Below are 26,435 nucleotides of genomic sequence, written 5' to 3' on the forward strand. Positions count from 1 at the left end.
CATCCAGGGCTGTGGGAGGGATAGGCTGCTGTCACACCCTGCATTTGTTCTGAACAGGATGCTGCGGTGATTAATCATGACCACAACTCAAGCTGTGGCTTGCCCCACAGCTGTGTCTGTGGAGCCTCTCTCAGATTGTAGTAGAGTGCCAGGGCAGGTCCTGGTCACTGAGACTCTTTGTTTTGTGGCTTGATGCTGACTTCAGAATATGAATCAACTTTGGGGGCTGGGCTATAACTCCGGCTTCTGGACAGTCCTTTTTCTTAATCTAGAACCAAGTCCCTGTTTCCTTCATGTCTCCTTCCTGTCTCTGTTTATTGGCAGAGACCTAAATGGGTGTGAAGCCCTCGTTGTGGTGCGGGGGCTGCTCTAGGTCAGGAGCAGAGTGGGAAGGGCGGCTGGTATAGGGCGCAGGCAGGGGGAGGTTAGTGGGAGCAGCTCTGCTCTCTGGGAGAGATGGCCCAGTGAGGCTGTGTTCTTGGGGGCTGGATCCTGTGCTTCCACGGGGAAACGCTAGTCCAAGGCCAAGGTCACTCTGCAGGGGAGAGAGGGCAATACCGGATGGAGAGCAAGGCCGGGCTCTGGTCCTAAACGGCTAGACTCATCGTGTGACTTGAGCCAGCCACTTCTCCATTGGTCCTCTGTCCTTCCTCTGAAAGGAGGGGCGGGACTGGATTGAATGCTTTGAAGGGAATTTTCTGGCTATGGCAGGCCAAGATGTTTGCCCCAGGCCCAGGTCTGACTGCAGTTCTGTTCTCCCCAGCTCACTTTGATGCCAAGGAGGCCGGGAACCTCTCTACACTCTTTGATGTTGGTGGCATCATAGGTGAGACTTTTTCCTGCTCTGCCAGCGGTTGCTGCATCCCCCTCTGCTTTTATGGGGTGCAGAAAAGGACAGGGCCAACGGGACTCACCTGGGGAGGTGGCATCAGGGGGAAAAGGGCTTCTGGCTTTATTCTCAATCCTGCTCCTGCTCGATTGAGTGGCCCTAAGAAAGTGGCTCTTGTGTGTAGGTCTTCTCATTGGTGTAAGGAAAGGGCTGGGAAACAAGAAGCTCTCTGGGACCTTGGTACCCAGGCCCAGGCTGGAGCTGGGCAGGGTGATGGGGCCAAGCTTGGGATGCACAGCAAGTGGGAGGGCTGTGTCCCCACCCGGGGTGGCATATGCAAGTGGGGTGTGTGTTCCAGGTGGCATCCTGGCCGGGCTCATCTCTGACTATACCAGTGGCAGGGCCACCACCTGCTGCATTATGCTCATCGTGGCTGCCCCCATGGTACGTATGTCCTTCAGAACAAAGTGTGTGCATGCATGCAAGTGTGTGCCTGTGGGCCTGAACTGTGTGTGCACCTGTTTCCTCGAGTGTGTGCACATCTGGGGAGAAGGAGAAGTGAGGGGTCAGCAGAAGGCAGGCACCTGGGGAAGAGAGCCAGACAGTTTTGTGAAGGGATGAGTGACTATGTGGCTTTGGTGGAGCAGAGGGAGACCAGCTGCTTCACTTCTTGACCAAGCAAAGAATAAGAGATTGAAGTTATATGTGAGAGAAGATGTTTTGGGAAAAAGAAAAACAAGAGATTACCACATCTTAGGCCCTCCATCCTTCGGACACTTGAAGTCTCGAAGGGTCTGGGTATAAAGGCAAAAGGAATAAAGTGGTCTCTGTGGTGCCAGTAAGGGCAGCCCCTGGCAGAGCCTGGCTGTGACAGCTCTCCACCCCCTCCTCTCAGATGTTCCTGTACAACTACATTGGCCAAAGAGGGATGACCAGCTCCATAGGTGAGGAGACAGCATCAAGTTCTGCCAGGCCACAGGAAGGGCACCCCTTGGCTCTACCCTTTGAGGCTGGGCTCGGAACATCAGGGGGAGGGGCCAGGAAGTGGAGGCTCTCAAGCCTGATGCCTGGGAATGCTCGCCTGCTTTGGGGCCGAGGCTGGTGGTGGCCTCTCATGATAACCGGACTATCTCTGCCCTAGTCATGCTGATCATCTGTGGGGCCCTGGTCAACGGCCCTTATGCACTCATCACCACTGCGGTCTCAGCTGACCTGGTGAGCAGGGCCATCTCCCACGGGTGGGGTGGGGGTGGAGGTCAGGGCCTCTGTCTGAAGACCCATTTTTCTGGCATCTTTTCCCCTTTCCCTCTCTTGCCCTCATTCTCTGCAGGGCAGTCTGCAGAGGCGAGATCCACAAAGTCCTTCAGAATCTACCTCAGGCCCCCTTTTTCCTCTCAACCCCAAGCCCTTATGGCCTCCTTCCTCCAATCTGCCCCTCTCCCATCCTGGTCCTGCTGGGTGCTCTGCTCAGCCAGGCCTCCTCCTCTGCTCTCCCCCAGGGCACTCACCAGAGCCTGAAGGGCAACGCCAAGGCGCTCTCCACTGTCTCGGCCATCATCGACGGCACTGGCTCCATAGGTCTGTGACTCTCGTGCTTGGCTTCTGACAGCCGAGCCTGAGCCTTGTCCTGGGAAGATTCCTGTGGGCAGGGAGAGCCAGGGTCCTCATTTGATCCATCTCATGGGTTGTGCTCCATACAGGTGCAGCCCTGGGGCCTCTGCTGGCCGGGCTTATTTCCCCCACGGGCTGGAACAATGTCTTCTACATGCTCATCTCGGCCGACATCCTGGCCTGCTTGGTAAGAGCTCCTAAGGTACACAGGTGGGTACTGGGGGGCTGGAACCCCGGAGGCCCAAAGCATTGGCCACGTGGGTTCTGGGACAAGGAGAGCAGCAGCCCTTTGCTCAGAACCACCTTCTCTCCCATGGGGGGTGCCCTGCCAAGTGAACCTCTGTGCCTACCCCTTTCCCAGCTGCTACTCTCTTGGTCACCCAGCATTGGGTGCTAGTGTCGCCTTCTCTTCCCCACAGTTCCTCTGCCGGTTGGTGTACAAAGAGATCCTGGCCTGGAAGGCATCCCTGAACAGGAGCAGAGGGTGAGCCCCCTAGATGGCTGAAGCCCCACCTCTCCCACCCTCACTTCCTGTTGGAGTCAAAACAAATGCTCAGCTTGCCTAACCCCATTCTGAGACTGGCTCCAGTCCAAATGGCAGGGAGCTGAGCCAGGCCCTGGGCGTGCTATCTGGACCCTCCCTTCAGCCCCACTAACCTGTATCCCCTATTGTCCTCTATGTGTCTCCATAGCTCTAGTCTGGCCCTAACCCACCCGCGATAGTATTTTCCTCAAGTCCCATGACTTTTGTGAGTATTTCCGTCAAGTCCGTGGCTAATATCTCATGAGAACGGGGTCTGCATGCAAATCTTCTGTCCTCTAATGTGATTTCTCCAACTTTCTTTTTCTTGGTGGTCACTTCTACAACCTGAACAGAGCATGGTGCTTGGGAAGTTTCCAAAGGGGTCTGAGATGCCACAGAGGTTGGCAGCCTCCCCTCTTAGGGAGAGCATCAGAGCTCTGTTCTCTCAGGACAGAGGAGGCAGAGGCGGGAAACAATCTTTCCTCTGAACTCAGACCCCAAGGTGCAAGTGCCTCCTGAAGTTCAGAGGCCAAGGTCGTCTGTCCCCTCTGCTCTGGGTCTGCAGGGAAAAGCAAATACTAATCAAAGCCTCTGCAACAAATTCTAATCAAGTGGGTCGGTACCCATCCTGATATGCTCTCTGCTCTGTGTCCAGTGGTGGGAGGGTCATAGAGGTGGTATGAATAGTTTAGTGCTGAGGCGGGGACTGCTGCGTGCTGGAGCTGGTGGTCAGGAAACCCTCTTTCAGTGGTCTTTCTGGCTCTTCTTCTAAGTAGGAGCCTCTTGCTAATGAACAAGTGGCCAGAGCATTGGACCTGGCCTGGATGGTGAATGTGAGGGAGAATCTCCTGGGGTCGTGGTGACTAAAGTGCTATCTGAGAAGCACTTTCCTTAAGAAAGGCATCATCCAGGCTCACTGGGAGAAAAACTGAGAGTAGGAGGCATTAGGAGTGGCTCCCTGGCCTGCCCTGGAGGAGGGCAGGAGGTTGGAAGAGTGTCACTCTGTGTTCCTTCCACCCATGCTCCTCTGGGCCAGGGCTGAGGGGTCATTGGGAGGGGAAGAAAAGAAGCTTGAAGTGGAAAAGAACAAATATTTAGGAAGCAACTACTCTGTGTTTAGAATCAAGTCAGACTTAGGGCATATTAACTTACCTTTAAGCAACCTTGAAAGGTAGATATTCTAGCTTAGAAATGATAGAACTAAGGCTCAGAAATCATGGAATATGCCTAAGACCTTCAGCTTGTCATGGCAGAACCTCAATTGGAGCCCAGGTGTGTGGAGTTATTTGCTGTTCTCTGTATCACTGCTGTCCTAAGCCAGTCCTTCTATGAGGAAAGGCTACTGTGTGGTGAGTCATTGGCTACAGCAGAGAGAGCACTGGACTGGCACTGTATTGTCCCTAGACAATCCTGACTTCTCTGCTCACTCTCATCTATAAAACTTCAGGTATATCCCCCAGTGTCTTTGTACCTCCACATCTTTATGTGTAAAATGGGGCTACTTATCCCTAAGTCCCTGGCAGGGCTGAGCGGAGGCTGAGATGAGAAGGGATATGTGATCTTACTTTGACAGCTACCAAATGTCATATAAATGTCAAAAGGTTAATGTTATTCTCGCTGCTGTCCCTGTCAAGAGGGGAAAGGCAGAGATGAAAGGCAGTCATTACGGACCCTCGGAACCTGTCTTCCCCAACCCCATCATTTCAGCTTATTAACCTCAGTCTCCTGTTTTCTCTTCTATTGCCTCTCTCCTCCTCATGCAGGTACAGAGAAATCTGAAGCCCCTACTGGAAGAGAAGCATGGGGGACTCCCCTTGGGCCCCAAAGTGCTCCCCATGGGAGAGACAATGGACACTTCCACAGATGGGTGAGGCAAAGTCTCTTGACCCAATACCAGCTAGGCTGGGCGGCACAGCCCAGCAGTTGCTAAGAGTTTAGGAGCTTCTCCGTGGGAAGGGGACTGCCAAGGATGAGAAAACCAAAGATGAAAGGGCCTGCTCTCTGGGAGCTGCAAGCAGATGGGATGGGGCTCAGAGCTGAGTGCTGTCTCCATCTTGCTCAGGCTCTTCCAAGACAGAAGGCAGAGGTTCTATGGGGCCAAGGACTGGAAAAGGTAGATCTCTTCTTCCCACGTTGAATTTAAATCTCTTATAATCAACCTGTCCCTTTAGTGACAGGTGGATATCTCACCCTGCTTCAGAGACACCTGGCCTCCCTTTGTCTCTTTGTCCCTGAATTGGGCTTCTGTTTGTATTTCCCCAAGTTGGACCCTCTTCTTCAACCCTCCACTGGATCCTATTTATAACTTCCTTACCCATTTTGATTAAGGTATTATTGCTGTATCCTTCAGGGTTAGGAATAGGGTAAAGCCAGGCAGGGGCTGACAGAACAAAAGGTAAAGGTGTCCTCACCCTCAGGCTTGCCCAACCCTGACAGTGAGTCCTCCCTTGCTTCACCCTAGTCCAGCCCTCTGGGACCAGTGCTGTGGTGGGGGTAGGGACAGAGTATGACTAAAAGTACTAGTGTATGACAGCTCTACTCAGAGTGAAAGTAGAAAACAGAGTCATACTGTGCCCTGAGCACAAGGAGTGAGGGTGACAAGACTGGCAAGTCATGAGAGAACTGTCTGCTTCATCCAAGTAGCCGTTACCTGTGCACTTGCTTGGAGTTACCTGTAACCCCTGTTTTCTACCCTGTGTACCTGATGTACTTACTCTGAATGTATTTACTCCTCAAACCCCAAAACCTGGATTGCTACCTGCCAGGCTGGCTCTTGGCATTACCTCTGATCCTTCAAGCTGCCCGGCAGCACAGTACAGATTTCCTTTTGCCAGCTGTGCATGTACTGTTCCTTGTGGGGCGTGGCACAGTGGCAGCAAGCTGGGCTCACCTGGGTTGCTGGAGGTGATGGCCCCGGACCACCGTGTTGATGTGTTGAGGCTTGTTTACAATGGGCGTTCACTGTGGGGATGCCGGTGATATCAGTGACATGTGGAGCCCACTAGGAGCTTAGAGCCCATACAAGATACAACCACTACATTAACTGGGACAGTCTGTGGGCCAGTGTGTGAACTGGATACAAATCCCTGAACAGTGAAATGGGTCTTCCAGGCTCTGACGGTAAAACAAATACGTCGGTCTCGTACTGCCTGATACTCACTAAGGCCTCAGAGCCTACAGGCTAGGAGCCATAGTACATGGTGTTATGTTCAGCTCTAATGAAGGCTTCTCTCAAGACCACAAAGATTGATCTGATACCCTCATTTTGGTCAATTAGCTCAGGAGAAGCTGTGTTGCTTGTATGAGCCACTAGATGGTGACATAATCCCATGGTAGAGCCCAATGTGGGCCTGTGCTGCCATTTGCCTCCTGAAAGTGGGCAGAGGACAGGAGGTGTCTTCACCTGCAACTTTCAGCTTTCTGTTGCAGACAGAGGTCAGGGTAGGAGGGATGGGATACTGGTCCTCCTTTGGCTTTTTTGGTATTTTCTCTTCCCCTGCATCACCACTTAACTAGCTTTAAGCTGTTTCCCCATCTAGAAGGTGGTGGTAACATCACCTACTTCATAGGGTCGGTGTGAAGGGAAACAAGTGAGCATTAAACACATCCTTGCCCTTGGGGAACTTGTCTAGTTAGGAAGAGAAGATAGGAATATGAAAACATTTAAAAACAATACAAGAAATAATACAGAGAGCTAGTGACTCGAGTTGAGAGGTGGCACTATTCCTTGGTCCAGCTATGAAGGGATGGGGCTGGAGGGAGGGTGAGTCCAGTGACAAAAGGAGGAATACATGTGAAAGGATCATGAAGGAAGAATTATTAGGACTTGGGTGATTAGGTGGTGAGGGGAGGTGGAAGAGGGTGGCTAAACTGAGTACTTACCAAGCCCCTAATATGTTATGTTAGCTATTAAGCTGAAAAGCCAAACCCATTGCTGTCAAGTCAATTCTGACTCACAGCAACCCTATAGTACAAAGTAGAACTGCCCCATATGGCTTCCAAGGAGCAGCTGGTGGATTTGAACTGCCACCCTTCCAGTTAGCAGCCATAGCTCTTAACCACAGCACCATCAGGGCTCAGTGTTAGCTATTAAAAAAAAAAAAAAAAAAAAAGCTATTAGGGACTGGAAAATGAACAAGACCCAACCATATACCAGCAGATACATGTGGTGCCAGACATATGCAAAAGGCATTGTGGGAACTTAGAGCCTGACCTTAGAAATGACGACTTGGGCCATAGGTGGGGAAAGTTGGGGAACCCCAGCCCTGAGATCTGCCCTTTTGCACTTATCTCCCAGGCCCCTGCCCCACCTCCGCCCTGGGCACTGACTGTTCACCAGGGGCCTGGTACGTGCCTTCTCTGGGCCTCAATGCTCACATGGGGCTAATGCAGGAGCATTACATTAATTAGTTATTCATTTAATTTAACTCACATTTGGTCTCAATTAAGCCTAAAGTGTTCTTCCTTATAGATGCTACAATAACTCTTGTAATTAAAAAGCAGTAACTCTTTGCATTTCTCCTTTAGAGACCCATTGGGAGGCTGGGCTAGCATGGGGGGAAGAAAGAAGCAATGAAAAGAAAGGGAAAGAAGCTGTTGATAGGCCTCAGCATTCTGCGGCTACCGCTAAGGGCGGATGGGGGAACCCTGCAAATTGGAGAGTGGCCTGGAGATAAAGAGGCAGATCTGTACATCAAGGAGTAGGGTAGGGTGTGGATGGAAGGTAGAAGTATGCGACCCTTAGCATTGGAAGAATGGGCCATATATTTTATGGGAGGCAGAATAATGGTCCCCAAAGATGTCCATGTCCTAATTCCTGGAATATGTGCAAATGTGATTAAGGATTTGAGATGGGTGCATTATCCTGGCTTATCAGGGTGGGCCCACTGTAATCATGATGCTTCTTATAAATGAAAGAGAGGCACGAATGTCAGAAAGATTTGAAGATGCTACACTCCTGGCTTTGAAGATAGAGGAAGAGGCCATGAACCAAGGCAAGGAAACGGATTCTCCTCAGAGCCTCCCTTGATGTTAGGCCTGTGAAGCCACTTCAGACTTCTGACCTCCAGGACTGTGAGATAATAAATCTGTGTTGCTCTAAGTCTCTAGGTTTGTGGTAATTTGTTACAGCAGCGGTAGGAAGCCAATACATATTCCCATGTGAACTGGGGCACGATCAACTTGAAGACAGGAAAGAAACCCAGGAAAACAAAAGAAACCCCCCTCCAAATTAAAGTGGAGGGGAGGGCCTTGTAGGGTTGAGGTGCAGCATAAATGCTGCCTGTGTAACTGCTCCAGTGAGTTCTCTGAGGGCAGGTCTGGGCCAACTACGTGCACATCCTTTATAATAGCCAACAGGATGTGAGGAAACCATATATGTGAACTTGCTCCTTCTGTCAGTAGTGTTCAGTCCTGACTTAGACTCTTGCCGTCATTTCCTAGGTCTCAGGAAACTGAGAGAAGAGTACGTATTTGGGGCTGGGGGAAGACTTGGACACATTTTTTTTTTCCCCTGAAAAAAACCATCCTACTTCTACCACCAGTGATCTGCTAGAGACAGGGATCAAGGAAAAAGCACTGTTGGTTTGGGCCTTTGATTCTTCTATACCAAAAAAACCCAAAGCAAACCCATTTCCATCCCGTCAGTTTCGACTCATAGCGACTCTATAGGATAGAATAGAACTGCCCCATAGAGTTTCCAAGGAGCAGCTGGTGGATTCGAACTGCCAACACTTTGGTTAGCAGCAGAGCTCTTACCCACTGAGCCACCAGGGCTCCTTGATCCTTCCATAGGTCCTCTGAAAACCAACCCAAGCATCAAAGATTCCAGGTGGTCAGTGCTGAAAGGAGTGACTGCTACGTATGTCTTCTTGAAAACTCCAGTTACTAGCAGCTTAACTGTATCTCTAAGCAAGGGGAAGCCAAACCCTAAAAAAAATGAACCAAACCCGCTGTCATTGAGTTGATTCCGACTCATGGTGACCCCATGTGTTACAGAGTAGAACTGCTCCACAGGGTTTTCTTGGCTGTAATCTTTATAGAAGCAGATTGCTAGGCCTTTCTTCTCTGGTGCCCCTGGGTGGGTTCAAACCACCAACCTTTAGGTTAGTAGACAAGTGCAAACTGTGCCACCCAGGGAAGTGGGTGAAACACAGTAATCACGCACCAAAACCAGGGTTGATTGATGAAGTTGTCTCCAAGGTCCCATGAGTCTTAACTGGTTTGCTCCAGACCTGCCCAATCTCGTAAGATTCTGGGTTTTGACTCAGCTAATTCTCCTTGGTATTTCTATCAAGTGGCTTGGCACTGCCCAGCCTTGGTCCCTCCTGAGCTTAGACTCTAGAGCCAAACTGCCTGACTTTCAAGTCCCGACTGCGACTTACCTAGTGATCTCTAGCAAGTCACCTGACCGGTCTGCCTGTTCCCCATCTGTGAAATAAGGATATTAATTGTACCTACAGCAGAGGGTCGGTATGAGGATGAGATAAGTTAATACAAAGCACTTAGAAAAATGACAAGCACATTTACTAAATATAATAAAAACTGTGATTTCAGGACATGAAGAATAGGCTTATTTCCAAGTTTTGGGATGAATAAAGGTTTAAGATTGAACTCTTCCAATCCTGAGTTTTTTATGCTCCTATATGGGGCAGTTCTACTCTGTCCTATAGGGTTGCTATGAGTCGGAATGGACTTGACAGCAATGGATTTGGTTTTTTTTTTTTGGTTTAATGAAGATAATCAACACTTCACCAGATTTGTTTCCTTACAGTTCCCATTCCCACATCTAGAAATTGGCCCCTATGTAACAATAGCCAAATACTTAAAGGTTTAAACCAAGAAGTTACGATAAAATGTTATTTGTAGGGTACATGGTAATTAAAATTCCTTAATAAAACTTTTAACTTTTTTGAAAATAGGTTAGGGAGATGGCATAAGACATGGTATTAACCAATGTAAAAATAAGTAGTTGTCTGGAAGCTGAAATGATCTTTAAACTGGGAAATGAGATGTCAGGAGTCCTGATGTCAGGTTTCAGCCCTACTACTAATGAGCTGTGAAACTTTGAGTTCCTTCCCCTTCCTCTGCCTGTTTTCTCATCTGTACCATAATTGAGCAGGTTTCTTTACACAGTGAACAGAAAACAAAACAAAAACGCTTCAACCGCAACAACAGTGAAATTGAATTGACAGAGTTTATGTCTTAAAGAACAGAAGGAGAAATGGATTACTTTGTGTTAGAATAAAAACACCGAAAAATCATTTGGATGCTTTCATCCTGGCATGGAGCTGGGAGATGGCCTAGGCACCTCGGAGCCTAGTTCTTCACTGGGGTGTAACCCCACAGGAACAGTGCTCTATACCCTATAGGCAAACAATAGATCCTGAATGAATGGCTGGATGCGTGAAGGAGTGGCTATGCATTCAGGTACCAGGGGTGGTCCCTGAATAATGATACAATAATCCTAGTACAGTTTCAGATGAAAGATCTAACACCATGCATCAATAAAGAATGTTAGCTTTACTTCCATTGTTATGCTGAGAAATTTAGGAAACATGTCAAAAATGACCAAGTAAAGTCAGGACCACAGATTGTATTTTGCCAGCTTGAGAAACTTCTAAAATAAAACAGCACCACCTAAATGATCAGACAAATCTCTCTTGTGGGATAGAAAAGTACCCTGCTCTTTTAGCTTTTGTCAGGATACAATTTTAAAAGGCTAAGAAATAAGCTATTTTCTTATATGTTGTTGTTGTTAGGTGCCGTTGAGTCTGTTGGGACTCATAGTGACCCTACTCTCCATCTTCTAAACAGGATCACTCCAGTCTCTTTCCCTGGGGTCCCCTCTGGGTAGGGACCAGTACAGCACAGCCAGAGAATGTGTAATGGGACAGTGGGATGGTTTGCTGGTATTTAAGGGATCATCTCCAGGAAGGCTGAGAGCATCCACGGCACCATGTCAGACATCCATTACAGAGGGGTATGGAAAACTCCCAGTGAAATTCATTTTGTGCCCTCACAGGTTCCACTTCTTATCCCAACCCCGAGGGGGTTTTTCCAGGTTGGATCTGACTGCTTTGAGTATACAGGTAGATAGTAATCTTATCACTGATTTACATTTACCCAGTGAAATACACTTTACAAAGTATCATTTTTGCTGAAAGCCAGCCCCTGATACACAAGCCTGACAGTCACATGTGTGTAAAAAGCATTAGGTGATACAGTGCTGGTGATTGGAAAGGAATTCAGTTTGAACCTTCACGCACTTTTTCCTCCATGAAAATAGTCACACAAACCTTCATGGCTATAAGTGGGACACTTTTTTTGAAGAATAAAAAAGATAGATTCGTGGTCAGCGAACTGTAAGAGTTTTCCCAGATTTGCTTTTCAGCAAGAGAAAGTGACAAATGACAGGCTGTGCTTGTCCGGAGTCGTGTTCCTCTTGGGTTGGCTCAGCACCTCGGCCTGGGGGTGCAGATCACTGGAGGCTCAGCACAAGTGTCCAGAGGGTAGCACAGCAGCAGGAGATCCCATGGTTAACCCCACTTCCCTCAGTATTTCTGCATTCTCCTCTCCTCTAATCTGCTGGAAGGAGCTTTCTTCTGTCTTCCCTGTGCACCCTGGTCCAGATTAAGAAACTATTTCCTTTGAAGGTTTCTGTGATAAAGCCTTATCTGCAAAGTTTTTCAAGCTGAATAAGATAAAGAGATAATTGAAGTGTAGGGATAACCATACCTGACCCTCACCAGCCCTTAACTCTCAAAAAAGTCATGAGTTCTCTCCTGTTTTGCTTTAGAGCTTACCTATCCCCTTGGGTGACAGGGCTGAGTACCCACATTGACAAGGAGCCAGCAGAGAAAGCTAAAGAGAAATGGTCGTAGTCTTTCTAAAACTCTCAAAGTTCTGGAAAAAAAAAAGTCTGTTTTCTTTCTAATCCTAGACAGGCTTTGGAGTCTGCCACACCTGGGTTTTCACACTGTTTTGCTGTTATGTGAAGCTTGGGCAAGTTAGTCAATCTCTTTAAGCCTCAGTTTTTTCTGCCTTAAGATGGGGGTGATGAAAAATAGGTTGTTGGAAGAATTAAATAAACTTCAAAGCAACTAGTGTTCTACTGCCATATAGCATGTGCTCAGACAACATTCTCTTTCCAAATTGTTTTTTAGTTCTTAACTTTAGGCCAGGAAACTCTTCTTCGAATAGCTCAGGGAGTCGGGGCAAGATTTCCAAAGCAGAACCAGCCCACAGCTCCTCCACTTAATAACAAGCCTCACCTCATCAAGGCTCTCAGACAGCTATAAAGTTATATTTAGTCCTGAGAAGATACATTCCTCACCAGCTTTGGAGAAAGGGCTACAAGGATGAAGAGAGATGACAATAACCCAGAAGGGACTCTTATAGTAATTAAATAAAATACACAGAGGTCACCAACTCCCAGAAGAAAAAGAACCCAGAAAGTACAGAGCAGTAAGACAAAAAACCCAACATTTCTATATATTTCCTTTAATTCCCCAAGCAAACTTGAAATGTACATTCCAAAACCTGTGGCCAAGACTTTGAAGTCAGTCACCTGTTTGGTTATTGTTTCTGTCTTGCCCAGAGGGAAGTGAGACCCCCTTGCTTTTACAGTTCTGTGGACTAATAATATGCACAGAGTATCCAATAACCAACATCTGAACGAGTCTTCCAAATAACCATATTAAAACAACCTTTGAGCTTTGAGTACCTTTCCTTTCCACATGATCTTCTGATCATTTCAATACATCAATACATTCAACATGTAATTTTACATATTACCCAAAAGGGTCAGGTACTTCTGCATATTTGACAACAGAAGCCAAAATGCTCCTTTTCCCAAAATCCACTTAGTAATATCCTGATTGAAAATCTACTCTATGCAGATCACTGTTACTTTTTGCCTTTCTAAACAGGTAGGAAACCAGAAGTACTGGTGGTAAGAAGACGGCACCATTCCTTCTTAAGCTGGTGAGAAGTTTTCCCCACAGGAATAATTTGGCAACCCTGATTTTAGAACCCAGGACTCAAGGAATTTTTCAGAGGGATGCACGGAGATTCCTCAGACCTTAAGGCATGAAGACCGTCAAAATAAGGGTCTGAAGAGTGCCTTTCTGTTCATCAGTGGCATCAAAACAGGGTCTCGGTTTTCTTGAAGAGTGATCAGGAGGACCGGAGTGGTTTGGCATAGATAGGCTCCAGGATGTAATGAATTAGAACCAAGAAGAGTCCTCCAAGAAAGATAGCACTGAGGAAAGCCAGCAGGACATAGCGGCCAATGAAAAAGGTGTCCACGATCTGGAAAAAGAAAACAAAATGAAGTTACTATCACTTCAGCAGCCTGGCTGTGCTACTCTGAACTCCGTGATGAATGGAACACGAGCTTTTTCATAACTTCCTGTAACATCTGCCCTGACTCTCCTCTGTAAGTAGACAGGAAAGAATCTTTTTCTCAACTCTCTAAGCAGGAGATACAAGGTAAAGGAAGGACTAACAGGACACAAGGAACAAATGGCTTAATTTAGGAGGTTCATGAACACTGTTAGGTCCCTGGATGAGTTCAGGACATAAAAGTTCTGAAATCAGTTATTTGAAAGTGTAAATGAGAAGCTTGCTTGGTTCTGCAAAGACTCATTTTGTTGTTCTTAACTTTTTACTACAAAGAATTTCTAACATATGTAAAAATACAATAGTATAATAAACTCCCTTCTACCTAAGACCCAGCCCCAACAATCAACAACCCACTGCCAGCCAGGAGGGTTCATTTTCCAAATGAAAAGGTTGTTCTCTGAAGCTTTCATCAAAAGAGCCCTGACCCCTAAAATTCATTACCCAGCATTCTAGGGAAAATGGCCACTTACCTGAGACACTAAAACATGAAGAGGATAGGTAACTTACCTCAAACCAGACAGTTGGCTCCCTGGCCTTTGTTGACAAAAACCTACAATTAGTGTTGGCTCTATCACTTCCCTGCTGCATACTTTCAGAGCTGTACTCTCCCCAGATCCAAATGGTGGTGCTCACATTTGAACAGGAAAGAATATACCATGGACACCCAAAAGAATCTGTCTTGGAATGCTCCTTAGAAGCAAAGATGATAAGACTTCATCTCACATACTTTGGACATGTTATCAGGAGGGACCGGTCCCTGGAGAGGGGCATCATCCTTGGTAAAGTGGGCGGTCAGCAAAAAAGAGGAAGACCCTCACTGAGCTGGATTGACAGAGTGGCTGCAACAATGGGCTCAAGCACAACAACCATCATGAGGATGGCGCAGGACCAGGCAGTGTTTCGTTCTGTTGTACATATAGGGTCGCTATGGGTCAGAACTGACTCGACAGCACCTAACAATAACAACAATGGAGCAGCAACACAAACCAAGTGACTGGGTAACTTCATAGCTTCCAGAAGCTTTAAGAACCCAGTACCTAGAAGAGAATCCAAAATATCTGAAAGGTGATTGTGGTAGTTAGAATAATGCTTCCCCTCTCCAAAAAAAAACTAAGATGCCCACATTCTAATCCGGAAATGTATTAATATGTTAGATTACATGGCAAAGGGGAATTATTGTTGCTAATCAACTCTCTTTGAGATGGTGAGGTTATCCTGGATTATGCGGATGGGCCTAAATGTAATCACTAGTGTTCTTAAAAGTAGAAGAGAGGATCAGAGGAGGAGATGGAGGCAGAATCAGAGATGCTACATTGCTAGCTCCAAAGATGGAGGAATGGCCTGTGAGCTGAGGAACATGGGCAGCCTCTAGAAGCTGGAAAGGGCAAGGAAATGGACTGTCTCCTAGAGCCTTCAGAAGAAAACAACCCTCCCAATGCCTTGATTTTTAGCCCAGTGAGGCTGATTTTGGACTAACCTATAGAACCATAATACGTTTGAGTTGTCTTGGCCCCTAAGTTTGTGGTAACTTGTTAAAGCAGTAATAAGAAACTAACACAGTGATTGATACACAAACTCACACAGTGACACAAAAAAGCACCTGTCAAATCCGAGCACTGGTATGATCACTGAGATCCAAAGACACCAAGAAGACAAGGGCTGCAGACACCTCAGCTGCTCCAGAGATGACCACAACACTCAACTTACAAAGGTCAGTTTGATAAGACAGCTTTAACGTAAGTTTGACCTTGGCTCCAGTACTGAACAGGTCTCTCGTGGGCTACATGTTTGCTCGTTCGGCAAGTTTCACTTTTTAATTAGCCAATTAGCAGGCCTTGGGTGCAGAAGGTGCAGGTCATGTATTATGGATATAGTATTGAGCCAGGCTGCTGCAAAGCCCAGTTCTCAAAATCTGAAAATGAAAACTCCAACTCTGCTGGCCATGCTGACGAGCATGTTTTGCTCAAACCCCATTTTTCTCTCCTGGTTCTGAAACTCATATGACAGAGGAGAGAGGGACTGATGGCAGAACAGCATTTGCTTTGTGCCCGCCTTCCAGTGTTCACATAGGCAGTGAGCCAGAAACAGGGCAGCCTACATCACTCTTCCCATTTAGAAGACAGGGAAACTGAGGCGGGAATCACACCTTAGCTCACAGAGATAGTACTTAAGACTGCTGGAGTAGTTTTCAAACGCTGACAAAAAATCTGGCAGGTATGGAAAGAATTCCTTAAATTTGTGTGGTATTATTTTCTTTGGAGTTTTCCGAACTAATTTCTTTCCTTTGCTATCGTTAGTCCTAGGTAGAGTGAGAAGTGTGTGCATCAATTGTAGTTCAGAAATTATAATTTTGTGTACCGTTATATGAAGAAAAAAATCATAGCTTAGTAGTAATTTCTGCCTTCCAAGAGAAAAGACCCAAATACTGACATCTTGGGCCACTAAAGAGAGGACAGAGGTGGAATAAATGCCATTTTGAGAGGAAAGTAGACAAGAGGGGTCAAATGGCAAGTTGAAGAGTTTATGGTGACAAAAGATAATGCATTTTAAGATTAAGCCTTACAATTCAGGTTTTGACCTCGGTTTGAATCTTTGATCTGCCTCATATATATGTATGTATGTATGACCTTGGACAAGTTACCTTAACTTTCCTTGCCTATAAAATGGGAATAACAATAGTATCTACTTCCTAATACCTAGAGTTGTCCTGAGGCTTAAACGAGATAATGCAAACAATATGCTTATCACAAGATCTGGCACATAGTAATCCCTTCAAAAATGTTAGCTATTGTCATTACTATTTTAAAATTTAAATGGAAGTTGAGAGAGAAGAAGCTCCTAGAAGGGATAATAGGACATAAGAAGTCAATGCCATTATCAAGATTCTAGGGGTCTGAGAGGACTGTGCATGGTAAAGCCAGAACCCCAAATCATGAATGAGTCAGAATGGGAAGGGGCTCCTGAGAAGGATTATGAAAGAAATGATAAAGGTCTATTTAAAGAGGTGGGTGCTGGCAGATGTGGCCCCGGGATTAGGGACAAAGGAGCTCCCAGATGACGGTCATTACTGAATTTGTCTGTCTACAACTTCTGCTTTCCATAGACATGTTCCTCTTATTTACTGCTGTTCTCTGTCGAAATTATTCTCTCCATATCATGAGTGGGAAAATTCAAACCCGAGGATGGAAAGCATGTAAGTCAGCACCCAGAGGGTGGGGCATACGTATGTCTGCCTGGGATCAAGGTATCTGAGCCAGGCTATCAGGAATGGAAGCACTTCAATCTCAGGGACCTGGCCTCGTCCTATTCCTGACTCTCTCTTTCTGTCCCCAAGAGTATGAGGGATCTTTTTAGACACTGCTCATTCAACATGGTACAAGTTGGAGGTGAGCTCAAACCAGGCAAATCTCTGCCTGGTGACATTGCAGGTGAGGTTCAGAATATCATTCCTTTCCTAGGCAAAAAAAAAAAAAGGCAAATAGGTTTTTTTTTTTTTGGGCTTGCCCATCATCGTTTTAACTTTACAGTTAAGTTCTTGTAGCACATTTCAGCCAATGTGATATCAGGGACCACTGTAGGGCAGGGTGGAGGCCTGGGTCAAGAGAACAAGAGTTACAAAGCAGGAAGGAAATTAAACCAAGAGTTTTACCTTAATTTCCACCTCTGGGGTTGGGAATTCACTGGCTCGGGGAAAAAGCACCAGAACTGATGTGATGATCACAGCACCAAGGAATACAAAAATGACAGAGAACCTGGGTTCAAAAAGACAAAGCACTGTTGGTTTCCCCTCATATCGGTTAGGCTTGGCCTGGTTGTTCCCTGGGGCCAATATTCTGTGTTTCAGCCCTTTTACTAATGCCCCATACCTGCTGTCCACCCTGCCTAACAAACTGAGACATGCTTTCCCTTCCATTCCCAAACGCTTGCCGTAGACAGGATGCATTTATGCTTAACAAGGTCATTCCAAATATCTAAGAATGAGAATTTGTCGTTTTCACTTTTGCCTCTGCACATAATCTTGAAAAACCAAAGCAGCCTCTCTCTTGCCCCTACTTCTGGTTTTGTTTTCAGACCAGAATACTTTAGTAAATTATATAACTCTCTGCTTCAAATTGGTATGCCTGGCTGGAGAGTTCAATGCTGCCGTTTTACTCTGAGTCAGTTCATGGCCTAACTATTTGAAGTCACTACCTCCTACAGGGCCAGCCCAAGCCACTACATGTTCTTTAGTTTCTCTGGGTCCAGGCCTAGAGCCTTAGGGACTGGCAAGCATCTGCCATAAATCTAAACAATTAGAGAACACACACACATGAAATTCAATAGGCAACAAAAGCAGATTTTCTTGTCATCTCTTGTGACTCTCCGTCTCCTCCCTTCCCCTCCCACCTCTGCTTCAGAGCATATTTAACACAGTGCTGATACCCGCTGCTCATAGTGACCCTACAGGACTGAGGAGAACTGCCCCATGTGGTTTCTGAGGCTGGAAATCTTTACCGAAGCAGACTGCCACATCTCTCTGCCACCAAGCAGCTGGCGGGTTCCAACCGCCAACCTTTAGGTTAGCAGCCAAATGCTTAACCACTGTACCACCAGGGCTCCTTGGTACTTAAGAGGTTAAAATGCAACTCATTCAAACTGCTAGTAATTACAGAAACGATCTTCTGAATTCTAAATGTTTAATGAGTGTCAGCAATTTGCCTCTAATTGCTTTTACCTAGGACTCCCAGCTGGAATGAAGGAGTGCCTTACCTGGCTACACCAGAGGCTCGGGATAACAGGGCACACAGCAGCAGCACTAACACCCAGAGCAGGGCCAAGATGAACACGCCTGCACCCACTCCGAGCACGGTGCCAGCCATTCTGCGGGGAGAAAGGAGGCGTCAGCACCACAGCTGATGCTCAGGCCACTGGCCGCCCGCGCACAGGCAGCCAAAGCGTCCTTCAGCTCCAGTTACTGCCTGCTTTCCCCACGCTCCCGCCCCAGTGTTTATTGAGGCAGTCAGGTAAATACACAATGCCCTAACTTATTATGGAGAAGTTTTTGATGACTGGTGTGTTAGGGGAATTAATCAATACAGGTCATTAATCTTCAGCAATGTCCAGTTCCAGAGTCTTTTAATAACCAACCAACCAAACAAAAACCCACGGCCCTCCAGTGAATTCCGGCTCACAGTAACCTATAGGACAGGGTAGAACTGCCCCCATAGGGTTTCCAAGGCTGTAAATCTTTACAGAAGCAGACTGCCACATCTGTCTCCCGCCAGAGCACCACCAATCTTTCAGTTAGCAGCCGAGTGTTTACCTGCTGAGCCACCAGGGCTCCTCGAATCCCTTAATAGGAACTAGAAATTTAGAACCCAAAATGTTCCTTTTGGGCAGGGGACTGAGCAGCCGCTTTCTGGTCTACATGTGTTATTTCTCATTTGGTGTCTGAGCCCTAGTTCGACTTCTTCCCCCAGCCGGCAGGAGAAAACTGCCCTCTCCCTTGATATAGAACCCTAACTAAGGACGGCTGGAAGGTGCCAGGACCTGGGAGTTCGCTGCAGAGGTGGAAGTTGGCACTCTCAGGTTAAATCCACGGAATGGGAAAGGCAGAAATTTCCTACTCTACTGTAAAAAAAAAAAAAAAAAATTTTTTTTTTTTTTTTTTTACTGTTCAGTTTTTATTCACAAAAGGAAGAGAACTCCTGAGTCCTTGAAGAAGACGACCAATAGCAGTCATCACTATTTTCGAATCATTTTTTGAATCATTTAATCATGGCAATAACGTTCTGAGGCAGGTATTATCTAACATACCCACTTTACAGAAGAGATAATTGAGGTATAACTGAGAAGGGGTATGTATTAGTTTTCTAAGGCTGGCATAACAAATTACCACAACCTGGGTGGATTAAAACACAAGAACTTCATTCTCTCAATGCTCTGGAGGCCAGAAGTTCAAAATCAAGGTGTCCTCGCAGCTCTGTTAGAAGCCTCTATTGGAGAAACCTTTCTTTCCTCTTCCAGCATCTGGGGGCTCCAGGCTTTCCTTGGCTTGTGGCTGCAATACTGCAGTCTCTGCGTCTGTCTTCACATGGGCTTCTGCTCTGTGCATCTGTCTCCTCTTCTGACTCTCCTAAGAGTTAGGGCCTGGAGTTTGGGCCCACCTGGATAATTCAGGATGATCTCACCTCGAGATCCTTAATTTAATTACATCTTCAAAGACCCTATTTTCAAATAAGGTCAGCCACAGTTTCTGTATGAAGGGGGTTTCTGGGGTGCTGATATTTGCGGGGGGCTCATTCAATCCACTATGGGGTAACACTGTGCTATGGTGCCTCCCTAACTTTCCCTTTCAGAGACAAGTTTTAAGCAAACAAATTCCTCCTTAGGTTGCTGGTTTTCCTTACCTTGATGGTTGAAGTACTACAAAAATTATTACCTAAGAGAATTTCTGTTATAAAGGCTTTGCTAAGGAGGCCCTAAGCATGACCTGCTTAAAAAAAGAAGATTCTACCAAGATTTATGATGTGCACACCATGTAAAGCCTTGTGCTGAAAGCTGGGGGTCACAAAGGTAATCAAGACACACCATCTAACTGACGGGCCTATGGTCTGTTGGAGAGAATGGTCATGTAAGCAGCTATCTACCCACGTTACATTCTGATAAGGGATAAAAAAAAGGGCCGTGGGAACAGAGAGGAGATAGAGAGAAGGGCTTTCATAAAGAAGACAACTTTGCATCGGCAGGTTTGGGAAAGACTCAAGTGTGGCAAGTTGACAGAGTAAAGGGAAGCGGGGGCAGGGAGGGGGTGGCAGGAGAGAAGCCTGGCTCCCATCTGCCTCTCTAACTTCATTGGGTAGTATTCTCCCCATCACTAGAGGCACACAGATGCCATCTCAGTAACTCTAACATGCCAAGTTTTTCCCCATCTCTGCATCTTTGTATTTGCTGTTTCTACTGCCTGGAATTAACCTTCCACCCCAAACAAACCAGTTGCTGTCAAGTCAATTCTGACTCATGATAACCCCATGTGTATCAGAGTATAACTGTATTCCATAGGGTTTTCAATGGCTGATTTTTTTCAAAAGTAGAGCACCAGTTCTTTCTTCAAGTACCTGTCTTAGTTATCTAAACCCATTGCTGTCGATTCCAACACATAACGACCCTATAGGACATAGTAGAATTGCTCCATAGGGTTTCCAAAGAGCAGCTGGTGGATTCGAAATGCCGACCTTTTGGTTAGCAGCCAAGCTCTTAACCACTGTGCCACCAAGGCTCCGTCTTAATTACCTATGGCTGCTATAACAGAAATAACACAGGCGAATCGCTTTAACAAACAGAAATTTATTTTCTGTTTTAAGAGGCTATATGTCCAAATTCAGGGTGCTGCTTCTAGGGGAAGGTTCTTTCTCTGGAGGAAAGTCCTTGTCTCTTTTGAGCTTCTGCTCCTGGGTGACCTTCATGCAGCTTGGCATCTATCTTCCCCCATCTCTGCTTCTTAGCTTGCTTCTTAATCTCCTTTATATTTCAAAAGGAAACCCTGGTGGCGTAGTGGTTAAGTGCTACAGCTGCTAACCAAAGGGTCGGCAGTTCGAATCCACCAGGTGCTCCTCAGAAACTCTATGGGGCAGTTCTGCTCTGTCCTATAGGGTCGCTATAGGGTCACTATGAGTCAGAATCGACTCGACAGCACTGGGTTTGGTTTTTTTAGTTTATATCTCAAGAGAGATTGGCTGAAAATACACCCTACACTAATCCTGTTTCGTTAACATAACAAAGACAACCCATTCCCAAACGGGACAATAACCACAGGCACAGAGGTTAGGATTTAAAACACATATTTTGGGGGGACACAATTCAATCTATTCCAATCACCAGTAATTATCAATGCATCTTCATTGCATATCTAAGTGATTTCAGACTGCAGAAGTTGGTAAAATTCTTCAATTTCTTCTTCTTTGGCATTAGTGTTTGGTGTGTAAATTTGAATAATAGTTGTATTAACTGGGCCTCCTTGTAGGCATATGGATGTTATCCTGTTACTGACAGCATTGTATTTCAGGATAGATCTTGAAATGTTCTTTTCAACAGCGAATGCACTATTCCTCTTCAATTTGTCATTCCCGGCATAGTAGACCAAATGATTATCCAATTCAAAATGGCCAATACCAGTCCATTTCAATTCACTAATGCCTAGGATATCGATTATAGGATGTTCTGTTTCATTTTTGACAATTTCCAATTTCCCTAGATTCATGCTTCGTATATTCCAAGTTCCAATTATTAATGTATGTTTCCAGCTGTTTCTTCTCATTTGGAGTCAATAGCTGGAAAATATGGCCTTGGTAATAAAACAGCACTGGAGATCACATGATGGGACTTTGCAAGATGAACGACTTATTCATTGCAAATACCTTTTTTCAACAACATAAATGGTGAGTATACATGTAGACCTTGCTGGATGAAATACACAAAAATCAAATCGACTACATCTGTGGAGAAGCTCAACATCACCAGTCAAAATAAGGCCAGTGGCCAACTGTGAAACAGACCATCAATTGCTTATATACAAGTTCAAGTTGAAGCTGAAGAAAATTAAAGCAAGTCCACGAGAGCCAAGATACAACCTTGAGTATATCCCACCTGAATTTAGAGACCATCTCAAGAGTAGATTTGACATATACAGAACATTCCACCCAACAGCAACCAAGTATACTTTCTTTTCTAGTGCACATGGAACATTCTCTAGAATAGGCCACATATGAGGTCATAAAGCAAGCCTTAGCAGAATCCAAAACATTGAAATATTACAAAGCATCTTCTCTAACTATAAGGCCATAAAAGTGGAAATCAATAACAGAAGAAGCAGGAAAAAGAAATTAAACACTTGGAAACTGAACAATACCCTGCTCAAAAAAAGACTGGATTATAGAAGACATTAAGGATGGAATTCACAGAATCCAGTGAGAATGAAAACACTTCCTATCAGAATCTTTGGGACACAGTGAAACCAGTGCTCCGAGGTCAATTTATATCAATAAATGCATACATACAAAAAGAAGAAAGGGACAAAATCAAAGAATTATCCCTACAACTTGAACAAATAGGAAGACAGGAACAAAAGAAATCCTCAGGCACCAGAATAAAACAAATAATAAAAATTAGAGATGAACTAAATGAAATAGAAAACAGAAAAACAATTGAAAGAATTAACAAAACCAAAAGCTGGTTCATTGAAAAGACAAAAAAATTGATAAACCACTGGACAAATTGACAAAAGTAAAACAGGAGAGGAAACAAATAACCCAAATAAGAAATGAGATGGGCGATATTACAACAGACCTAACTGAAATTAAAAGAATCATATCAGATTACTATGAAAAATTGTACTCTAACAAATTTGAAAACCTAGAAGAAATGGATGAATTCCTAGAAACACACTACCTACCTAAACTAACACAAACAGAAGTAGAACAACTAAATAGACCCATAACAAAAGAAGAGATTGAAAAGGTAATCAAAAAACTCCCCCCTCCCCCCCCAAAAAAGCCCTGGCCCAGAAGGGTTCACTGAAGAGTACTACCAAATATTCAGAGAAGAGTATTTCAGAGCATAGAAAAGGATGGAATACTACCAAACTCATTCTATGAAGCCACCATATCCCTGATACCAAAACCACGTAAAGACACCACAAAGAAAGAAAATTACAGACTTACATCCCTCATGAACTTAGGTGTAAAAATCCTCAACAAAATTCTAGCCAATAGAATTCAAAAACATATCAAAAAAATAATTCACCATGACCAAGTGGGATTCATATCAGGTATGCAAGGATGGCTCAACATTAGAAAAACAATTAATGTAATCCATCACATGAATAAAACAAAAGACAAGAATCACATGATTTTATCAGTTGATGCAGAAAAAGCATTTGACAAAGTTCAACACTCATTCATGATAAAAACTCTCAGCAAAATAGGAATAGAAGGAAAATTCCTCAATATAATAAAGGGCATTTATACAAAGCCAACAGCCAACATCATCCTAAATGTAGAGAGCCTGAAAGCATTCCCCTTGAGATTGGGAACCAGTCAAGGATGCCCTTTATCACCCCTCTTATTCAACATTGTGCTGGAGGTCCTAGCCAGAGCAATTCGGCTAGATAAAGAAATAAAAGGCATCCAGATTGGCAAGGAAGAAGTAAAATTATCTCTATTTGTAGACAACATGATCTTATACACAGAAAACCCTAAGGAAGCCTCCAGAAAATTACTGAAACTAATAGAAGAGTTCAGCAGAGTATCGGGATACAAGATAAACATACAAAAATCAGTTGGATTCCTCTACATTAATAAAAAAGAACATCGCCAGAGGAAATCACCAAATCAAAACCATTTACATTACCCCCAAGAAGATTAAATACTTAGGAATACATCTTACCAGGGATGTAAAAGACTTATACAAAGAAAACTACAATACACTTCTGCAAGAAACCAAAAGAGACCTACCTAAGTGGAAAAACATACCTTCCTCATGGATAAGAAGACATAACATTATAAAAATGCCTATTCTACCAAAAGCGATCTATACATTTGATGCAAATCCAATCCAAATCCCACCGACATTCTTTAATACGATGGAGAAACTAATCACCAACTTCATATGGAAGAGAAAGAGGCCCCAGATAAGTAAAGCATTACTGAAAAAGAAGAACAAAGTGGGAAGCCTTACTCTACCTGATTTTAGAACCTATTATACCGCTACAGTGGTCAAAACAGCCTGATACTGGTACAACAGATACATAGACCAATGGAACAGAATTGAGAATCCAGACATAAATCCATCCACATATGAGCAGTTGATATTTAACAAAAGCCCCAAAACAGTCAAATGGGGAAAAGACAGTCTTTTTAACAAATGAAACTGGCATAACTGGATATCCATCTGCAAAAAAATGGAACAAGACCCATACTTCACTCCATGCACAAAAACTAACTCAAAATGGATCAAAGACCTAAACATAAAATTTATAACTATAAAGATCATGGAAGAAAAAATAGGGACAAAGCTAGGAGCCCTAATACATGGCATAAACAGTACACAAAACATTACTAACAACACAGATGAGAAACCAGACAACTGGGAGTTCCCAAAAATCAAACACCTGTGCTCATCCAAAGACTTCACCAAAAGAGTAAAAAAATTACCTACAAACTAGGAAAAAGTTTATAGCTATGACATTTCGGATCAGCATCTGACCTCTAAAATCTACGTGATACTGGAAAAGCTCAACCACAAAAAGACAAATAACCCAATTAAAAAATGGGCAAAGTATATGAACAGATACTTCACTAAAGAAGACATTCAGGTAGCTAACAAATACATGAGGAAATGGTCATGATCATTAGCCGTTGGAGAAATGCAAATCAAAACTACAATGAGATTCCATTTCACTCCAACAAGGCTGATGTTAATCCAAAAAACACAAAATAATAAATGTTGGAGAGGTTGTGCAGAGACTGGAACACTTACATACTGCTGGTGGGAATGTAAAATGGTATAACCACTTTGGAAATCGATTTGGCGCTTCCTTAAAATCTAGAAATAGAACTGCTATATGATCCAGCAATCCCACTCCTTGGAATATATCCTAGAGAAATAAGAGCCTTTACACAAACAGATATATGCACACCCATGTTCACTGCAGCACTGTTTACAACAGCAAAAAGATGGAAACAACCAAGGCGCCCATCAATGGATGAATGGATAAATAAGCTATGGTGTATTCACACAGTGGAATACTACACATTGATAAAGAACAGTGATGAATCTGTGAAACATTTCATAACATGGAAATCTGGAAGGTTTTATGCTGAGTGAAATTAGTCAGTTGCAAAAGGACAAATATTGTATGAGACCACTATTATAAGAACTCAAGAAATAGTTTAAACAGAGAAGAAAATATTCTTTGATGGTTATGAGAGGGGGGAGGGAGGGAGGGTAGGAGATGGGTATTCACTAATTAGATAGTAGATAAGAACTACTTTAGATGACAGGAAAGACAACACTCAATACAGGTGAGGTCAGCACAACTGTACTAAACCAAAAGCAAAGAAGTTTCCTGAATAACCTGAATGCTTCTAAGGCCAGCACAGTAGGGGCGGAGGTTTGGGGACCATGGTTTCAGGGGACATCTAAGCCAACGTCATAATAAAATTGATTAAGAAAACATTCTGCATCCCACCTTGGAGAGAGGCGTCTGGGGTCTTAAACGCTAGCAAGCAGCCATCTAAGATGCATCAACTGGTCTCAACCCACCTGGATCAAAGGAGAATGAAGAACACCAAGGACACAAGGTAATTACGAGCCCAAGAGACAAAAAGGACCACATAAACCAGAGACTATATCAGCCTGAGACCAGACCCGGGTGCAATTGATGACTGCCCTGACAGGGAACACAACAGAGAACCCCTGAGGGAGCAGGAGAGCAGTGGGATGCAGACCCCAAATTCTCATAAAAAGACCAGACTTCATGGTCAGACTGAGACTAGAAGGACCCTGGTGGTCATAGCCCCCAGACCTTCTGTTGGCCCAGGACAGGAACCACTCTAAAGCCAACTCTTCAGACAGAGATTGGACTGGACAATGGGTTGGAGAGGGATGCTGGTGAGGAGTGAGCTTCTTGGATCAGGTGGACACTTGAGACTATGTTGGCATCTCCTCCCTAGAGGGGAGATGAGAGGGTAGAGGGGGTTGGAAGCTGGCGAAATGGACACAAAAAGAGAGTGGAGGGAGGGGGCGGGCTGTCTCATTATGGGGAGAACAATTGGGAGTATGTAGCAAGGTGTATGTAAGTTTTTGTGTGAGAGACTGACTTGATATGTAAACGTTCACTTAAAGCACAATAAAAATTAAAAAAAAAAAAGAAGAAGAGTAGCTTTGATGCTTTGAACACTAATGACCAAAGACCAGACGAGTTGTGGGATAACATGAAGGACATCATACGTGAAGAAAATAAAAGGTAAAATTAAAAACTTTTGTGCATCAAAAGACTTTCCCAAAAATGTGAAAAGGCAAGCTACCAAC

The 26,435-nt window shown here is 44.7% G+C and overlaps 2 protein-coding genes across 4 annotated transcripts in view; one reads left to right on the forward strand and one right to left on the reverse strand.

Annotated features, from left to right (window-relative positions):
• SLC37A2 (solute carrier family 37 member 2) overlaps positions 1 to 7,094 on the forward strand; it is a 29,299-nt gene extending 22,205 nt beyond the window's left edge. The window contains exons 11-19 of one of the 2 annotated variants that reach the window (XM_049856723.1): positions 764 to 826; positions 1,188 to 1,273; positions 1,725 to 1,773; positions 1,971 to 2,044; positions 2,329 to 2,407; positions 2,530 to 2,627; positions 2,860 to 2,924; positions 3,133 to 3,189; positions 4,727 to 7,094. In XM_049856723.1, coding sequence (XP_049712680.1) covers positions 764 to 826; positions 1,188 to 1,273; positions 1,725 to 1,773; positions 1,971 to 2,044; positions 2,329 to 2,407; positions 2,530 to 2,627; positions 2,860 to 2,924; positions 3,133 to 3,163 — 545 coding nt within the window. In that variant the 3' untranslated portion in view covers positions 3,164 to 3,189; positions 4,727 to 7,094. The remainder of the gene's footprint in view (positions 1 to 763; positions 827 to 1,187; positions 1,274 to 1,724; positions 1,774 to 1,970; positions 2,045 to 2,328; positions 2,408 to 2,529; positions 2,628 to 2,859; positions 2,925 to 3,132; positions 3,190 to 4,726) is intronic. The other variant, XM_049856724.1, reaches the window with a different exon arrangement.
• A 6,033-nt stretch (positions 7,095 to 13,127) lies between these two features.
• Positions 13,128 to 26,435, reverse strand: part of TMEM218 (transmembrane protein 218) — a 41,423-nt gene continuing 28,115 nt past the window's right edge. For both annotated transcript variants that reach the window (XM_049856725.1, XM_049856726.1), the window contains exons 2-4: positions 18,117 to 18,227; positions 17,017 to 17,119; positions 13,128 to 13,274 (exon numbers count right to left, since the gene is read on the reverse strand). In XM_049856725.1, coding sequence (XP_049712682.1) covers positions 13,140 to 13,274; positions 17,017 to 17,119; positions 18,117 to 18,226 — 348 coding nt within the window. In that variant the 5' untranslated portion in view covers position 18,227 and the 3' untranslated portion in view covers positions 13,128 to 13,139. The remainder of the gene's footprint in view (positions 13,275 to 17,016; positions 17,120 to 18,116; positions 18,228 to 26,435) is intronic.

The sequence above is a fragment of the Elephas maximus genome, chromosome 17 (assembly GCF_024166365.1).
Source record: "Elephas maximus indicus isolate mEleMax1 chromosome 17, mEleMax1 primary haplotype, whole genome shotgun sequence".
NCBI classification, from domain to species: Eukaryota; Metazoa; Chordata; class Mammalia; order Proboscidea; family Elephantidae; genus Elephas; species Elephas maximus.